General features: G+C 28.6%; 2 protein-coding genes across 2 annotated transcripts; both read right to left on the bottom strand.

The window, feature by feature from the left end:
• Positions 1–420: 420 nt before the first annotated feature.
• LOC108765536 (uncharacterized) lies at positions 421–6097 on the bottom strand. The gene is made up of 3 exons (XM_018514299.1): positions 5966–6097; positions 838–1545; positions 421–531 (listed from the first exon to the last, which is right to left on the bottom strand). Exons 1-3 carry the CDS (start codon positions 6095–6097, stop codon positions 421–423), a joined length of 951 nt encoding a protein of 316 aa, XP_018369801.1.
• Positions 6098–18408: 12311 nt separating this feature from the next.
• LOC108765535 (putative gustatory receptor 28b) lies at positions 18409–19843 on the bottom strand. The gene is made up of 3 exons (XM_018514298.1): positions 18818–19843; positions 18579–18665; positions 18409–18513 (listed from the first exon to the last, which is right to left on the bottom strand). Exons 1-3 carry the CDS (start codon positions 19841–19843, stop codon positions 18409–18411), a joined length of 1218 nt encoding a protein of 405 aa, XP_018369800.1.
• Between the last annotated feature and the right edge of the window lie 915 nt (positions 19844–20758).

Genomic DNA, 20758 nt, shown 5'->3' with positions numbered 1-20758 from the left:
GCAAAATAATGCAAAAAAAAACACAAAATTAAAAAGTACAGTTTTAATTAAGTAGATTTAATATTTAAAAAATTATGTTAGCATTTAAAAAAAATTTAAATAAAAATGTGTTTTTATTATGTCATGTTTAATTTGGTCGTCGCTGATGCTATTAAATAAGTCGTGAATAGTGGTGCTGATCTTTTGAGTTACATGTTTGTTGTAATCCATAAACTATACATGTTACTGCAAGTAACAATACCTCTTTATATTTCAGCTTACCTCAGCAAGTGCTATATCGATTTATATTTAACTCATTAGTCAGGATTAACATAGATATAGTAGAACATATTATTTAAATATATGCGTATGCATATATATATATATATATACGATTCTATGTAAATATAAAAAGGTCTCTTTCTTATTATATATCTCATTTTATATAACTGAATTATTTGTAATACTAGTTACAGATCTTTCATCACAAGAATGTCCCGCGATTAAAAATTGTATCAAAATTAACATATATGTCGTGATGCCACCCACCATCTAAAAACAATAATTTAAAATATAAATAATATATCTGTTATTAATTAAAGCAACAAATTGATTACTTACAGCTGCGAGAAGTGTCGCGTCCATAGCGAGACCTTTTGTCAAAAATGTATTTTTGCAATGCAATATTTGCAAAGAAAATAATTGCAACTGCAACGTCAAATCACATAACAATGAAAAGCAAGAACGAAAAAAATGGGGTATTAGTAAACGAAAGAGATGGTATTAGTAAACATAATTTTAGTAGATTGAATAGTTAAAAAATTGTTTCAATAAACAATATATACTCAAAAAAATTACCTCGGCTTTGATATGCTTATCTCTTGTAGTATTAAGTACGTCGCAAATAGTAGTGCCGATCTCTCGGGCTTGATTCTTGCCGGTTTCGCAGGCCCATACAATTAGCATTATTTTCATAACATAGTGCACCATGGTTGTCAAAATCGCGTCAAGAAGATGCCGATCAAATGTAATTATTATCTCGCCTTGCCAGTGCACTATGTAATCATATAGTCCAGCAGTAATTTGAGCAAAGGTAACGGTTACAGTTGCAAGAAGTTGCAAGCTAAAGATTATGTTTAACAGCTGCACAGTTTCGTTAATCATTAGATGCTGTCTCATCAAAGTTTTGAGTTCTATTAAAAAAATTTGATTTCTCTGCGTTGAGCTAATTAAACTAGGAACAGATGATTTCATGTCGTTTGTCATGAGTCTTTGCATGTAATTCAGATCGTCGTCGATTTTTTTGAAACAGGCTTTTAATACACAAACACAATTTACATACAGCATATTCATATGAAACTCCAGCTGAAGTAAATATACTAAAAATGCTGTGATTAGGCATCTGACAATCCAATGGTTTGTTTCAAATAATCGCATTTTAGAGAAATACACGTATTCTTGCACGCCTAACAAGATGACACTCAAGATGTCCTTGGTATGGATCAATCTGGATAACTTCCGATAGGTTTCTGATGGTAAAAGTTTTGAAGAGATTTCCCAAATTTTCTGTAGTAAGCGCATTCGTGGATTACTTAAGATGTGCGTGAGTATCATTATCAAACCATTGAACGTAAAGAAACAGACAGCCTCAAAGTTTCTAACTATGCTTCCAAGAGTAATTATTTTAGAAATAATAAATCCGTAATTGACCAGCAGGCATGAAACGAAGGAAACGCTAATAATCACGATCGACGAAATATAACGTGGTTTAGAAATCTCAAAATTCGAAGCATTGATCTTGTATGGAAATATTCCAAGAATACCACAATTAAAGAAGCAAGGGTACATTAAGGATTTAAAATCCGTGGCGTGCAACAACTGCCATTTTTTCTTCATTTTTCCTTGAATTTTCACACTTAATTAGTAAAAAATTTTAGGAGAATTACCGTCTCTGTATCACAATTTATATCTTAAATATTGGTCAATTCATTGAGACGATACACTGAATTATTAGAATTAACACGGATATATTAGCTTTTTGGTTAAGTGTAGTATTTATATTCGTCTGTCTCTTTCTCTCTCTCTCTCTCTCTCTCTCTCTCTCTCTCTCAGCAATGCCTGTATTAACTATGATGTGGATTTTTCATTTTATATAAGTTCGGTGAGTTTTAACTTAAAACTGCCAGGAAATGCTATGTGTAGCAAAGAGGCAAAGCTGAAAAAACCTTTGTTAGTAAGGAAGTAACCATGGCATTCTTCGATCGTCATTTCTCACTCTCGCGATATTTATGCAACAAGTATATGTCAATTATTCATATGCAAATTATTGTGAAGAATATTATTAAGGTCTCGATAATGTAAAGACTTGGACGCTCGCAACAGATCCGAGTTCGATTCCCAGCTCCCGAGGTAAAATTTTTCACAATAAGATTTAATTATTTACAGATTTTAAAATGTCATTCAGCATTATTAAGATATTTGATGCTTCTTCGCTCTAAGATGCGAAGAAGCATCAAATTGTTAAATTGCTAGTCAATTTAACTCGTGATATTGTTGCTGTTGTTTAGTAGAGTTTGCGTTTTAAGACCGAAAAATCATTTCGGCTCGCGTTTCATAGGACCACATGTACGTAGGATATAAATTCACGCAGAATTATACAAGCACTTATCCAGATAGACCGTTTAAGGCATTGATTTCTGAAGTTTGTATTTATACACAAAATATTGCGTGAAATTGTGACTCATAAATTATGTGTTCATATACAAAATAGAATAGTGTACAGTATACATTGTGTAACATTTGTATGAACAGTAATTCTAAAACTTTTATCACATTAATGACTTTTTGGTTTCTTATTTTCTGTCTTTCTCTCTTTCTCTTGTTCTGTAAACAAAAAATTAATTCGAATTTATTAAGTGCACGCATATCAGGATTTATAATATTTTTCGATTTTTTGGTTAAAAAAATATCGCGCACTTTTAATTTCGTGTCAAGTGATGTCAAGACATAATAATCATAATTAATTTTACTATTAATCAACCGTATGAATTTTGAATTTTTATCATGACAAATTGTTAAAATCGTCTGCAAACTTTTTTAACCTATGTTGTTATATTATATTGCTATTGTACTTTATATTCGCTTATTATCTTTCCGACGTTATAATAATGCGATTTTTGCTACATTCAAGCAGGATTAGTAATGTTAATAGATTCTAACATGTATGGTTTGTTGTCGATGTATATACTTAATCTGTAGGACCGGAGACCCCTTCAGGAATTCGACATTGGTACCATCTTTTTTACTACTTAACCCCATGACATTGATAACAAAGTTCTAGCCCTTAAAATAAAAAAGTTGATCAAAAACATGCCGGTCCTCAGAAGATTAATAGACTTGAAGAAGGGATTGCGATAAGGATTATTTTTGTCCCCCTTCCCTAAATTTATATCATTGCAGCTTCATAATTCCCCAGAAAATCTGATTCTGAACCTCGTCTCTTATAAATCACTGTATTTTAAATTTGAATGATTTATAGGGATATTTGGCCTCAATTTGGCAATTGATATGGAGGTATATATTTTATCCTTAGATTTGTGTTTGAATTTATGGGGATATCAAAAATGGCATTTATCGTAATCACTCCTTTGAAACAGCAAAGAATTTCTGTATCTATAAAGTAACAAGAAATGTCTCAGTGATTATTTAGTTTTGAAGTAAATACTGATAACGTTTTTCTGTCGCCATTTATTATCCTTGCGACGTATTGCACAATATGATTATGTTTAATTGTTGTAATAAAATCAACTTTTGCACATATAAAAAAAGAAGTGCACATAGATCGAATAGTTTTTAAATTAAAATATCACGGTTAATAATTACTACTAATAATTAATTTTATTTTCCATATTTTATATAATAATATTTACATACAGAATTCTGCATAGTTACTATTATAATGATTAATCTAATTAGAATTAATCTTGTCTACATTAAAAAATATTTTCAATAATGGAATTTTGGTCAAATTTGTCATACTTTATAAATTACATATTATGCAAGACAACGTTTATTCAAAAATATTATCGTAAAATATTTAAATTACATCTGTACACTTTTTACTTTATTCTGGCAACTCTGTTGGTAAGGCAGGCACGAAGACACGTGACTACATAGTTGTCCACTCGGACATGACATTGGCATAATTGTATAATAATTATCATATACCTTATGATGCTGCCCACCTGAAAACAATAGTAAAAAGTAGAAACAATGTACGTTTTATTAATTAAAATAAATAATTGATTATATATACTTATCACTGCCGTGAGAAGCGATGCATTCACAGTGAAAGCTATCGTTGAAAATATATTTTCAGGATTCACAATTTGTAAAGAAAACAACTACAGCTGCAACGTCAAATTCCAAAATAATGCAAAGAAAAAAAACAAATTTGAAAAGTAAAATTTTAAGTAGATTTAATAATAAAAAGATTATGTTAGCATTTCCAGAAAAATTTAATTAAAACTATATTAGAAAACGGCTTAGAGCAATAGCTAGTTGTTGGTATATTTTAATAAAATATTAAAAATACAAAACAAACATTTAACATTTTTACTTTTAATCAAACATTGAAAATGACATAAGATAAGGTTGAAATGTTTGTTTTGTATCTTCAATATTTTAATATATAGCAATTAACACCTAGCTATTGCTCTAAGCTCTTTTCCAATATTTGTATTAAATTTAATTAATTAAGCGTGGATATTCAAATTTATTTAATTAAGACTGTGTTTTATTACATCATTTTTATTTTGTTTGTTCCTGGTGCTATTAAGTACGTCGTAAATAGTGATGTTGATCTTTTGAGCTATATGTTTGTTGTAATCAATAACAACATGTTACAAGTCAATTCCTCTTTATACTACAGCAAAACTCAGAAGATACAATATGGATTTATATTTAACTCAATATTAACTCAATATTAACTTAATAAATATAGTAGAACGTTTTATTTAAATATTATATGTACGCATATGTGTATAGGGTAAACTAGGGTATTATGGCCATACGGAAAAGATGGCTATAGGCCATAATTTCTCCAACAATTGATAAATAGTGCATTTTTATAGTCATTCTTAAAGATAATAAATATTTACGTAGGATATAAATTTAATGTTTAATAAATTACAGTTAAGCTGCCATAATCAACATTACATACACAATAAAGGTACGTAAATTGCAATGTGACCTATAATTAATACTTTTATTTTCACTATTTATTTATAAATACTATGGCTATCTTTCTTAAAATCATGGCCATCTTTTCCATTAAAATCAGATAAGATGGGCAATGCATACTTCGTAATATTTTGATAAAATTAAAGTTCTATTAAGTATTTTCTCTTTAATTTCGATAGTATTTGTTACTTTAAGCTTCAGTGAAAGCAATACACCAAATATTGTTAAAAAATAACAAGAATAAATGTATGTTTTTTGCATTTTAAGAAACTATGGCCATCATACCCGAGTTTACCCTATACGATTCTATGTAAATACAAACAAGTCCCTTTTTTATTATGTATCTCATTTTATATAACTGAATTATTTGTAACACTAATTCCAGATTTTTCATCACAAGAATGTGCCGCGATTAGAAATTGTGTAAAAATTAACATGTATGTCGTGATGCCACCCACCATCTAAAAGCAATACTTTAAAATATAAACAATACATCTCCTATTACTTAAAGCAACAAATTGATTACTTACTACTGCGAGAAGCGTCGCGTCCATAGCGAGACCTTTTGTCAAAAATGTATTTTTGCAATGCAGTATTTGCAAAGAAAATAGTTGCAACTGCAACGTCAAGCCGCAAAAACAATTAAATGCGAGAAAAAAAAAATGATATTAGCAAATATAATTTTAGTAGAACAAATAGTTAAAAAATCGTTTTGGATACATAATAGTATATTCAAAAAAATTACCTCGCCCTTGATTTGCTTATCACTTGTACTATTAAGTACGTCATAAATAGTAGTGCTGATCTCTCGGGCTTGATTCTTGCCGGTCTCGCAGGCCCATACAATTGGTATTATTTTCATAACGTAATGCACCATGGCTGTTAAAAACACATCAAGAAGATGGTGATCAAAAGCAATGATTACCTCGCCTTGCCAGTGCACTATGAAATCATATAGTTCACAAGTAATTTCAACAAAGGTCACGATTACAGTTGCAAGAAGTTGCAAGCTGAAGATTATATTTAGCAGTTGCACAGTTTCATTAATCATTAGATGCTGTTTCATCAAAGTTTTCAGTTCTATTACAAAAATTTGATTCCTCTGCGTTGAGTAAATTAAACTAGGAATAAATGATTTCTTGTCGTTTCTCATGAATTTTTGCATACAATTCAGATCATCGTTGATTTTTTTGGAACAGGCTTTTAATACACAAATACAATTTACATACAGCATATTCATGTGAAATTCAAGCTGAAACAAATATATTGTAAATGCTACAATTAGGCATCTTTCAACAGAATTATTTTTTTCAAATAGTCGCAATTTAGAGAAATATATGTATTCTTGCACAGCTATCAAGATGACACTCAAGACGTCCTTGGTGTGGATCAATCTGGATAACTTTAGATATGTTTTTGACGGTAAAATTTTTGAAGAGATTTCCCAAATTTTCTGTAGTAAGCGCATTCGTGGATTACTTAAAATATGCGTAAGTATCATTATCAAACCATTGAACGTAAAGAAACAGACAGCCTCAAAGTTTCTAACTATGTTTCCAACGGTAATTGTTTTAGAAATAATAATACCGTGATTGATCATCAGGCAAAAAACGAAGGAAACGCAAATAATCACAATCGATAGGATATAGCGTGGTTTTGAAATCTCGAAATTTGAAGTATTGATCTTGTACGGAAATATTCCAAGAATTCCACAATAGAAGAAGCAAGGATACATTAAGGATTGAAAATCCGTGGCGTGAAATAGCTGCCACCTTTTTTTCATTTTCCTTTTGAATTTTTGAACTAAACACAATTAGTAAAAATTCTTGAAGTGTAACAGTCTGTATCACACCTATATCTTAAATATCAGTCAATACATTCAATTAGTATACTGAATTATTAGAATTAACACGGATATAATAGCTTCTTGGTTAATAATTTTAATATTTAGGTCCGTCTCTCTCTCTCTCTCTCTCTCTCTCTCTCTCTCTCTCTCTCTCTCTGCAATGCTTATATATATTAACTGTGACGTGGATTTTTCATTTTATATACACTCAGTGAGTTTTAACTTATAACTGCCAGCAAATGCTACGTGTAGCAAAGAGACAAAGCTGAAAAATCCTTTGTTAGTAAGGAAGTAACCATGGCGTTCTTCGATCGTAATTTCTCACTCTTGCGATATTTATACAAAAAGTATATGTCAATTATTCAAATGCCAATTATTACGAAGAATATTACTAAGGTCTCGATAGTTTAAAGGCTTAGGACGCTCGCACAGAATGCAAGAGATTCAGGTTCGATTCCCGGCCGTGGTCATATTTCTCGCAATAAGAGAATTAATTACTTACATATTTTAATGCATTATTAAGATCGCTCTACGATGCGAAAGAGCATCAAATTGTTAAATTGCTAGTCAATTTAACTCGTGATGTTACTACGGTAGTTTTGTAGAGATTTCGTTCAAGATCCAAAAATCATTTCGGCCCGCATTTTAAGGGACTACATACGTAGGATATAAATTCACACAGAATCTTACAAGCACTTAAAATCCAGCTAGACTGTTTAAAGCATTGATTTCTAGAGGTTGTGTTTATGCAATAAAATATTGTTTGAAATTGTGACTCATGAATTATGTGTACACATATAAAAAATAGAAAGTGCCATTATAGGACATTTGTATGATCAGTAATTCTAAAACTTTTGTCATATTGATGACTTTTTGATTTCTTATTTTCTCTCTTTCTTTCTTTCTCTTGCTCTGAATACAACAAATTAATTCGAATTTATTAAGTGAACGCGTATCATGATTCAAGAATACCTTTTTCAGTTTATTGATCAAAAAAACATCGCATACTTCTAATTTCGAGTCAAGTGGTGTCAAGGCATGATAATCACAATTAACATCAATGTAATAATCAACCGTGTAGTATAAATTATGAATTTTTATCATGACAAATTGTTAAAATTGTCTGCAAACTTTTTCGATTTGTTATATTAACAATATATGAATCTTTATTTTGGACCGCATATCTGAGAAACACAATCAATACTAGAAAAACGCCTATTACGGTCGAAGCTAGATCTTCATTGCTTTAAATAATTCAATCTTGAATTACTAGTATACACTATATATGTACTTACATATATACCATATTGTAGTCTTTTAGAACTGCGCGCAGAATTGTTTTTCTTGATGGTAGCATCAAATTATTAAATTGCTTGTCAATTTAATTCGCGATAACTAGAATAGTTTTAATTGCTTTATAGTCCGAAAAAACAATTCGGCGCGCAATTCTAAAAGACTACAATATGGTAAATATGCAAGTACATATATATAGTTTATATTAGTAATTTAAAATTGAATTATTTAAAGCAATGACGATCCAGCTTCAACGTAATAGGCATTTTTCTATAGTATTAATTATGTTATATTATCTTGCTATTGTCCTTTATTCGCTTATTATCTTTCTGTCATTATATAATAGAATGATTTTTACTACATTTAAGCAGGATTAGAAGTGATAATAGATTCTAACGTGTTTTTTGTTGCTGATTTAGTAATCTTAAAGAAGAAATTGCAATAGAGTGATCATCCCCCCCCCCCCAAATTCATATTAGCTTCCTAATTTCTTAGAAGAATATGATTCTGAACCTCATCTTTTATGAATCACAATATTTGGAATTTGAACGATTTATAGGGTAGTTGATAATTGAGGCCGATATGGAAGTATATTTTCCCCTTAGTTTTGTTTGAATTTGTGAGGGATGCCAAAAATGGCATTTATCACAACCCTTGCTTTAAAACAGCGAAGAATTGCTGTACCTATAGAGTAAAATTTCTCAGCGATGATTTAGTTTTGAAGTAAATAATGGTACCATTTTTCTGTCGTCATTTATTATCCCTGCAATGTAAAGTATAATATGATTATGTAGTTGTTGTAATATATTCAACTTTAACACATACAAAAAACGAATGCACATAGATCGAATAGCTTTTGAATTATTATTTTCGTTAATAATGATTCTAATAACAATTAATTTTATTTTCCACATTCTATATAATATTTACAAGTACATACAGGATTCTGCATACCTAGTACCAAGTTGCTACTTTGGCACATGAAATCAAGTCGAAAATTTCTAATAAACTTATTTCCGATTTTGAACGGTTTCGGAGTTACAGTATTGAAATAAGAAAAAAAAATAACATAAATTTTAACTTAAATTTGTGTTATTTTATTATCACATAACGTAATGTAACAATGTTAATTGATACTTTTATGTTGATTAAAATCATACTTATTTTACAGTATTATACAGTTAAATATAAGTTATTTTCTCCAATTTATGAGAATGTAACGAATGAAACTTAATTTATTTTCTTATAATACTGTGTGTTTAAAAACAATCAAGTTGCATTACATATGCTCTAAAAGACGTTTATATGGAATCCATAAAGAGGACAAATAAACTATTAATAAACTGATAAGAATGCAATATTAATGCCCCATTATATATTATATAGAATTATATCTCCAGATTAAAATTAATCGATGCATTTTCGATAACAAAATTCTTAATTAGTTTCATAATTTATAGATTACATATTAATGCAGGATGACAGTTTCTTTTTATGTTTCACAAATACAATAACACAGTAGCGATTTATCTTCAATTTAGTATTAATATAGGTACAATAAAAGGTTTTATTTTTACGCGCATTTATACTCACATATATTTATATACGAGTGATTATAAATATGTATACACACATAAGTACAAAAAAACTATTTTTTCTTATTATATATCTTATTTTATATAAATGTATTATTTGTAGTATTATTTCCATCGCAAGAATGTGATGCGATCAAAAATTGTATTAAAATTAACAGGTACGTCATGATGTTACCCATAAACTGCAATCAATAATTTAAAATATACATGTGAACGATATATATCTTTTAATTAAAGTAAATAATCGGTTACATACTGTTACGAGAAACGTCGCATCTACAGTGAGACCTTTTATCGAAAATGTATTTTTGCAATGTAGTATTTGTAAAGAAAACAGTTGCAACTGCAATATTAGATTTCAATTAAATACAAGAAAAAAAACGTAGAATTAAAGAATATAACCATGTTATTATATAACCATCACAATTATGATGTTTTTAAATATTACTTTAACGTACATTTGATATTTAGCAAAAAATGGATATACGTATAGATAATTAAATATAACTTCTTATTACCTCGTTCTTAATTTGCTCGTTGCTAGTGCTATTTAGTACATCATGAATGATGGTGCCGATCTCTTGAGCCTGATTTTTACCAGTCTCACAGGCCCATGTAATTAGCATTATTTTTAGAATATAAAACGTTACCGATATTGAAAACACATCAAGAAAGTGCAAATCAAAAGTGATGTGTATCCCATCTTGCCAACGTACTACGTAATAATAAACTTCAAAAATGATATCAGAAAATGTCATGATTATAGTAGCATAAAGTTGCAGACTGAAGATTAGATTCAACTTTTGCACTGTGTTACTAATCATTAGATGCTGCTTTTGCAAAATTTTGAGTTGTATTAAAAAAAGTTGATTTCTCTGTATGTGACAGATCAGCCTAGGTATACATGGTTTTACTACGAGTTTTTGCAAATGTGCCATATTTTCGTTAAGTCTCTTAAAACATGCTTTTAACACACATACGCAATTTATATATAACATATTTATCTCAAACTCCAGCAAAGATAAATATCCAATTAACACTACGATGAGGACATCCTTATAGTTTAGTTTAAGCATGTGATTTCTAAAAGAATAAATGCTCATTTGCACGACTAACAATATTGTACCAAAGATGTCTTTGATATGAATTAATTTCGATAACTTTTGATAAGACTCTGGAGGTAATGTCGAAGATATCTTGAGAATAGTCTGTAACAGGCGCATTCGTGGACCGCTTAAGATATGTGTGATGATCATTACGAAACCATTGCACGCATGATAACAGACAGTTTCAAGAGTTTTAGTCGTGCCTAATAGATTCGATTTAGAAATACAATCGTGAATGATTAGTAGAACACAAATACCGCAAGCGCAGATAATCATGGTCAATAGAAGGAAGTATCGTTTTGAAATCTCAAAAGTCGAAGCATTGATCTTGTATGGAAATATTCCGAGAATACGGCAAAAAGTGAAACAGGGATACATTAAAGATTGAAAGTCCGTGGCGTGGAACAGCCAACATCGTTTCCACATTATGTCTCCTTGATATATCTTTGAATTGTCGAATTGAACACGATTAACACAAATTCTTGGTAAAATAACAATCTACTATAGTCTACAGTCAAATGTTATTCATCAATATACTTCAGAATTATAGATGAGGTTGCAAAAGTTTTTATTTTAAATGTAATCTTCAAATCAATTTGTTCGTAGCAGATGTGTAAACTGATCCACGTGTTATCTAGACTCGATGAGTTTCACTTAAGAACTGCAAACGTGCTGCGTATGGTAGAGAGACAAAGCTGAAGAAATCATTTGTTAGTAGCGAAGTAACCATGGCGTTCTTCGATCGGCACTTCTTAATTTGGAGATGGATTAAGAAAAGAATTCCGCCAAATTGTTACAAACAACATTACGTGATTTGTAAATTATGTATGTTATATACATATAAAATAGAATATTATACATAAACTCTGTAATATCCAAAACAAAACTATAAAAAAATGTTCAATGATCGAACTCACTAAAGAAATTATAAATAAATTTTAGCACATTTTGTTATATCAAAAAAAAAAAGAATGAATATTTCGAGACTATAAATTCTTCTTCAGCAATAGTTAAACGTACAATAATTTAAAATTAAAATGTGTAATATCTTTATTAATCAATAACTTTTGAAGATATAATAATACACAACGATGAATTAGGATATGGAGTATGAAGACATATCTCAAGGATTATTAGTTAGTTTTGAGGTTAATAATACATTCTTCAGTCATTGTTTATCATTCTTAGGATACAGCGTTGTATATAATTATATGTAATTGTTTCAGTACAGTCAGTAATATATTAACCCTTGTATGCGTACACAAAGCAGAAAGTACACAATATTTACATAGATCAAATAATATTTAAATTACTAGATTTGTTGATAATAATTACAATAACGATTAATTTTATTTTCCATATTGTATACAATACATACGTTATAAATAATTTTAACGTATAATTTTAAAGTATATTTTTGTACTATAATTTGGTGATTTAATATTGTTAGCTCTTTATTTCTTTTAGTATAATTTTTACTTATTTTACGCTTATTGTACAGTTAAACGTAATTATAAATTAATTTTGGCAATTTAGTGAAATATTATAAATTTAACTTAATTTTTTAATAATATTGTATGTTTGAAAACTTATATTTTGAAGAATATTAATAGTAATATGAAAAGTACAAGATGAATAAAATAATTGTTAATATATTGGAGAGAATGCAATAATGATATTATTATATTATAATTAACCTTATTATATATCTACATAAAAAAAGTATTTTCGATAATGGAATTTTGTACAGATTTTATATCATATTTTATAAATTATATATCATATTTCATAAATTATATATTATACAGGGTGACGTTTATTATGAATAATATTTATTACAAAATATTAAAAAATTATATGTATTATTATAAACTAAATTTACAGCGCTTCTGTAAATTTAGTTTATATTAATTAGGCGTCAATTATTATCGATTTTTTTTTTTAGATTTATTTTCTACCTGCAATTTTATGATTTAATAAGAATGTAATAGTTGATTTAATAAGAACGTAATCTGGTAACTTTTGTTTGGAAATTGTTACATCAAAATCAATTTTTGAACGCTTAAATAAATGGATTCTTCTCCTACGACGCATTATACAGAGAATCTAGTTAATGTCCGATTTTTTCTAAAAAAATGACATGTTTAATGAATGCCGCGTACGCTAAAAAATTTAAAGTTATTTCTCTTTGCATGTATCCGAAATAACAGAAAATCTCGCAGGAAGTGGCTACAGAAAAAGGTTTATAAACAGGTGCAAAAAGCGATATGAATTTTGTTTTGTTGGACCACGGTGTGAGACATACATATATTAAACTGAGTCGAAAAGTCCTCTACCATTTTGCAATTTTCGCAATAGTTAACAAGATATTAATTACTAAAAATTGCAAAATATTGAATAATTTTTTACTCAAATACTATCAACTTCACAGAAAAACTGCAACAGGCAAAAATTATTTATTTTCTTCTCATAAAGTTCTGAATTTTTTCAGAATTTTTTATCAACTTTTTAGTATTGCATTTTCTTGTTTTTTCAGAATTTTTTATCAACTTTTTAGTATTGCATTTTCTTGTTTTTAACAACATGAGAAAATACGGTATTAAAAACTTTTGTGTATCTACACAAAAGTGATTGGCAAAAAAGGTCGGGACACCCTGTATATATATAAACGATTTTATATAAATATAATAAAATCATCTCTCTATATAAGTATAAAAGAATGTTTTATATTGTATTTTTTTAATAAATAACCTGAATTATTCATGTAATATGGGTTACAGATTTCTCATCACAGGAATGTGACATGATAAAAAATTGTATAATAATTAACATATATGTTGTGATGCTGCTCACCATCTGAAAATAGTAGCAAAAAGTATAAATAATGTACATTATGTTAATTAAAACAAATAATTGATTATTTACTGCCGTGAGAAGCGATGCATCCATAGTGAAAGCTTTCGTCGAAAATATATTCTTGCAATGCAGAATTTGTAAAGAAAACAACTGCAACTGCAACGTCAAATCACAAAATAATGTAATAAAAAAACAATTTTGAAAAGTTTAATTTTACTTAAATAGATTTAACATTAAAAAATTAACATTTCCAGAAAAATTTAAATAAAATTGTGTTTCTATTACCTCATATTTAATTTGTTCGTCGCTGGTACTATTAAGTACGTCGTGAACTGTGGTGTTGATCTTTTGAGCTTGATTCTTTCCGGTCTCGCAAGCCCATACAAGTAGCGTTATTTTCATAATATAAAATAGCATGGACGTTAAAAGCATATCAAAAAACTGCCAATCTAAGCTAATGAATACTCCATCTTTCCAGTTCACTACATGGAAGTATAGTTCAATAGTGGTTTCAATAAGAGACATAACTACAATAGCAAAAATTTGCGGGCTAAATATTGTGTTCATCATTTGTAATATTTCGCTGACTATTAGGTGCTGTTTTTGAAGGGTCTTCAGTTCTATCAATAAAAATTGATTTCCCTGCGTGTGCCAAATCATCCTGGGGACAGGCTTTATTTCTTTTACCACAAGCTTTTGCATGTGTACTAGATTGTCATTGATTCCCTTGAAACAAGATTTTAATACACAAACACAATTTACGTACAACATATTCATTTGAAACATTATCAGTTCCAAGTACATTGTTAATATTGCTTCCAGAACGTTTAAATAGGTCAGTTCAAACGTTTTATAATAAAATATGGATAATTTCACTATCAGCAAAATATTACCCAAGATATCTTTGACATGAATCAATCTCGATAACTTCTGATATGACTTCGTAGGCAATTTTGAAGAGATTTCCAAAACGGTTTGTAGCAAGCGCATCCGTGGGCCGCTCAAGACATGCGTGGTGCTTACAACGAAACCGCTGATTAAGTAGAAAGCCAAATCCTCCAAATTTTCAATTAGGTTTTCAAAGTCTATTATTTTAGAAATGAAAATATGGTAAATCAATGCGAGATTTAAAACGCAGCAGATACAAATAATCACAGTCGACGTAATGTAATACGGTTTTGATGCCTCGAAGGTCACAATGTTGATTTTATACGGAAATATTCCGAGAATACGACAAAAACTGAAGCATGGATGCATTAAAGATAGGAAGTCCGTAGCGTAGAACAGGTGCCATTTTTTCCGCATCTTAGCGTATCCTTGTATTTTCGAACTGAACATGAGTAACAAAAATTTGTGAGAGAATAACAGTCTATTATGATAGGTAGTCCATTATTAATCAGTGTACTATATTAATAGAAGCGTAATTGCTTCTTTTCTAATCAATTGCATTTCTTCATAACAAATGTATAAACTAATATGTACTTTTATCCGACCTATCCTCGATGAGTTTAAGTTTGAAACTACGTATAAGTTTGCAACTGCTGCGTCAAATACAATGCTGAAGAAACTATCTGTTATTAATAAAGTAACCATAGCATTCTTCGATCGACATTTATCTCTTGGGATGAATTGCATAAAGAAATATGTGGCATATGACTCAATAAATTATGTAAGCGTGTATGAAATGGAAAGCATAAACTGTATAATACTAATTGCATGATTTCTATCACGAATAATCCCAAAAGATTCATTAATGACTATTTAATGTAGAATATAATATTTTCTTTCTTCGCGTTAAGGATGTACAAATATTTTTTTATTATATATATTTGATATTTAATATTCTTTTTTTTTTTTCTTTTATAAGTTTATTTTTTCATATAAACGCATTACTGTATAAAATTCTAGAATTATATTTATTAAGTTATTTTTAAAGTTATTTTCTTAAAATTAGAAGAAACTTATCAAAATTATTAGAAAATTATCAAATAAAATACCGAAGTCTGCAAAATCTTTTTCATACATCTAAAAATTAAAATTAATTTAAATAATTAATAAATTAATTTATTAATGAATTTATTAAATAAAAATAATAATTTGAAGGGCTACGAGCCAGTGGTACAACAAATAAATAAAGAGAATCTATTTTAATCATAAATATGAAATTAAACAACAAAACAAACGTTTCAACACCGATCGGGTCATTCTCAATGTTCACAAAAATTGAAATATTACAAACAGCAAATTATTATAACTTAATAAATATATATAGTAATATATATAATGTAATACGTATTGTTTGCTAAAATGCTTTCAATCGTGTAGTCATTCTTTTAATCCTTCACCATAATCCAACCAATCAATTTGATTGGCATTTTTCTTGTGTCCTTATAGAAGTTAACATGTCTTATAAAAATGTTGAGTTCAAAGTTAAAAATCCTATAGTAATCAAAAAAAGAAAATATTGGAAGCATTACAGCAGTGCAGAAGTAAATATAAAAAGATCTATAAAAAACATATAAAGTAACCGTAGCGATTAGAGTTTAACAATATAATGCAACAGTGAAGATAAAATAAAATATAAGTACGTGTACCTTCTTCAGAAAAGAGTTTACATCTCATTAAACGGAGAAAAGTAACAATCGTTCATGTACTTTATCTTAGATTGGAGCAAATTGCAAAGCGAAAAAAGATGTGAATTTATTAATATAGATATTTCTATTAGTGTCTTAGTATTCTTAGTATTAGTATTCTTAATTTTAAATTATTAACTGTACAACTTTATGTTATGTAAAAAAGTAAGTTCCAAATTTGACATTTTGTATTTTAGTCATGTAATGATTTGATAAAAAACGGAGAAAATGTGACTGTAATAACACATCGATATTGCGTATGCCTTTCGATAAAGTTCTATTCAATCTGTAATAAATGAAATTATAAGTACAAATATAAATATCTTTAATAAAATATTTGATCCCTCCTCAAAAAATTAACTTAAATAATTAAAATTATTCAATAAAGTTACATTCTAACATTTCATGAAATAGGATATGCTTAACATATTGTGAACATAATTTAAATTTAAATTTGTATTCACATTTATTGTGGTACATAAGAATTATACAAACTATAATCTATATATCTATTAGCCTATTGATATTTATTTAATATTTAATTGTTCTTAATTTTAATTGGAAAAAACAGAAATTGAAGAAATATATCTCTACACAGATATAAACATTCAAATAATATACATATATATGCTACTCATAATATACACATACAAAAGTAATCTGATATATAAAAAATAAATATTTGTAGCATTAAAATGGCAGATTATATATTATTCTACAAACGCGTTTTCATACCTATAACTATGTTTCAAATAGATTATGTAATATGTGAATTGCTATCTGTCTGTCGCAAGAACACAACGTATTTAATAATTGAATCAAGATTATTAAGCACACGGCAATTTGTTGTGTGAAAGCTATTACTTGTTATATAAAAATAAAACCAAAATATAAATAATTGATATTTTATTATTAGTTATTTTAATCATCAATCAGTGGTTGTTATAAAAAAATTCATAAATAATTACTTAAAGAACATTCTTTGCAATTATATTCATCACGTTCCAATTTACATTTAAACGAAAAGACAACAAAGCAAAGTGTCTATTAGACATAAATGATGTGTAAATAACAACTAAATAACAAAAATATACATAGTATCATTTAGATCTTAATGCTTAAATATTTCGGTGTGAATTTTACAAATATATCCAATTCTGCGAACTCCATGCCGAAACAATTTTTAGTTTTAAAACGCAATAAAAATTAGCCTCAAAAATAATAAATATAAAATAATAAATATAAAATAAATTAAATTTTACTTAAGTAAAATTACTACATTCTGTTATATTATACATATATCTATTTATAAGTTAAACTGATCACATAAATGTAAAACTTCCATAAAAATATAAGAAAATGTATAATTATAATTTAGTAACAAAGATAAAACACAACATTTTGAATATTTAAAAGTATTTCTATCTTATAATATGTTATAGGACCGTATATACCTATGATAACGCAAACTATAGAAATCAAAGCCTTAAACGGTTTAGCTGGATCTCGCACGGAATGCAAGAGATCCGTGTTCAATTCCCGGCCGAGGTAATATTTTTCGCAATAAGAATTAATTATTTACAGATTTTAATATGTTATTCAACATTACTAGGATCATTTCGAAGATGCGAATAAGCATCAAAAATTTGTTAAATTGCTAGTCAATTTAACTCGTGATATTACTGCGGTAGTTTAGTAGAGTTAGCGTTTCGAGACCGAAAAATCATTTCGGTTGCGCGTTTCTGGGGACTACGTACGTAGTATATAAATTCAATCAAGAATCATACAAGCATTTAAGATTCAGCTAGATCGCTTAAGGCTTTAATTTCTATAATTTTTATCTTATTTTATGTATCTTATTAATTGGATTCTGTAATATTGATCATTGTTCTTTTATCGCACGAATTCGAAATGTTTAAAAATTGTATCAAGATTAAGAAATACGTGGTAATATTTCCCACTAGCTAAAAGTAAAACAAAAAATGTACATAATATGTTCTAATATTATAACAAATAACTGATTACTTACTGCTGTAAGAAGTGTCGCATCTATAGTCAAACCTTTCACAGAAAATGTATTTTTACGGTGCAATACTTGTAAAGAAAACAGTTGCAACTGCAATGTTAAAGAGCAAAATAATTAAATATAAAGATAAAAATATGAAATTAAGAAATGTAACTATACTTCAGTAAATTTAATATTTAGAAAGATTGCATTAGCATACAACATAATTCCAAAAATATATATACATAAAGTTATAACGTTACCTCACTTTTGATTTTCTCATCATTGGTACTGTTAAGTAAACCGTGAATGGTAGTACCGATTTCTTGGACTTGATTCTTACCCGTCTCGCAGACCCACACAATTAGTATTATTTGAAAAATGTTATATGTCAGGGATGTCAGAAATACATCAAGAAAGTGCCAATCCATTCCAATAAATACTCTATTTTGCCAACCAAATGCAAAGAAGTACAAATCAAAGGTGAGAATTAAAAAGGACACGACTATAGCAGCAAGGAGTTGTAGACTGAAGATCATATTCAGCATTTGCACTGCGTCGCTAATCATTAGATGTTGCTTCTTCAAAACTCTCAGTTCTATCAGCAAAAATTGATTCCTCTGCGTGTGCCGTATCACATTGGAGGCACCTGGCTTCAAATCGTTTATTACAAACTTTTGTATGTGCAGCAGATTGTCATTGATTCTCTTAAAGCATGCTTTTAATACACAAACATAATTTATGTACAACGTAATTATTTGTAACACCAACAGGGCGAAGTAAATTGTAAATATCCCAAACAGAATAGCGAAAAAACTGTCTCGATTATTCAGTACTTTAGACATTTTTATGACTAATTGTACAATTCTGATAACATTATTCAATATATCCTTAACATGGATCAATCTGGACAGTTTTTGATACGACTTCGAGGGTAATTTCGAAGAGACCTCCATTATTGTCTGTAGCAAGCGCATTCGCGGACTACTCAAGAAATGCGTGATGATCACTATAAAACTGGTGAGAAAATGGTATATAACAGCGTGAATATTCCAAACTACATCTCCAAAATCTATTTTTGATTTAATAATACTGTAAATGAGTGCAAAGTTCATAACACCACACACGCAGATAATTACTGTTGACACAATATAGTACGGTTTCGAAATCTCGAAAGTCGAAGCATTAAGCTTATACGGAAATAGTCCGAGAATGCGACTCCAAGTGAAACTGGGATACATTAAAGATTGAAAGTCCATTGAATTACACAAGCACCATCTTCTCCGCATTTTGTTTTTCGCGATTGTCCTTGATCTTTCGAATCGAACACAATTAGAAAAATTTATAGCAGAACGTAACAATTTTAATCAAATATACAGCATTATTATAATTATATATACTTTAGCATTAAAATGGATGTGATTAGGGAAATTTCTTTTTCTAAGTGTAATTTTTAAGTCAATCTTTTAATAAGAAGTACATACACTAATACGGTTTTCGTATCTTATCTATACTCGATGAATTTAGATTTGAAACTGCGAGCAAATACTGTGTACAGCAAAGAAACAAAACCGTTTGTTGATCGTGAAGTACCCATGGCGTTCTGCGATCGACACTTATCACTCTTGGGATAGATTAATACAAATGATATGTAATTTTTATAACATATGACTCAACAAACGCAAAGGCTCATCGTATTAATGAGCTAACGCACAATCGAACGTGTGATATTGAAAATGCATGTATGAGAGAGAGACCAGGTATTTGTCTCAAAGGTTTCTTTTAAATGTTGGTTTGCATCACTGTTAGTAAGCCCTTCAATCATTATTTAATTTAATTTAATATAATTTAGTTTATTGCAAAGCTATATGAAAAGACTACATATTAACCGAATAATAGACATGACATGTGTACAATAGAATACAGTTAACAAAAATATAAATACAATAGACAAAAAGTAGCTTGCAAAATGGTTATTATGGTAATTATGTGTGCTCATAGAAAGATATTGCAATATCCACATATAAATAATAACTTTAAGATATCGTCCATTAGTACTGATCAATTTATAATAGGATACTAAATTTTTACAAAAATGATTATTACATATATTGTAGAGCCATCTATTGAAGTTATTGAATCGACTACGTATACGAACATAATACATTAACGAAAAATCTCTATAAAAATATAAAACATTGCAT

Source organism: Trachymyrmex cornetzi, unplaced genomic scaffold (assembly GCF_001594075.2).
Source record: "Trachymyrmex cornetzi isolate Tcor2-1 unplaced genomic scaffold, Tcor1.1 scaffold5, whole genome shotgun sequence".
Taxonomy (NCBI): domain Eukaryota; kingdom Metazoa; phylum Arthropoda; class Insecta; order Hymenoptera; family Formicidae; genus Trachymyrmex; species Trachymyrmex cornetzi.
Note: the sequence above shows the minus strand (reverse complement) of the source record. Positions and strands in the feature narration are given on the sequence as shown.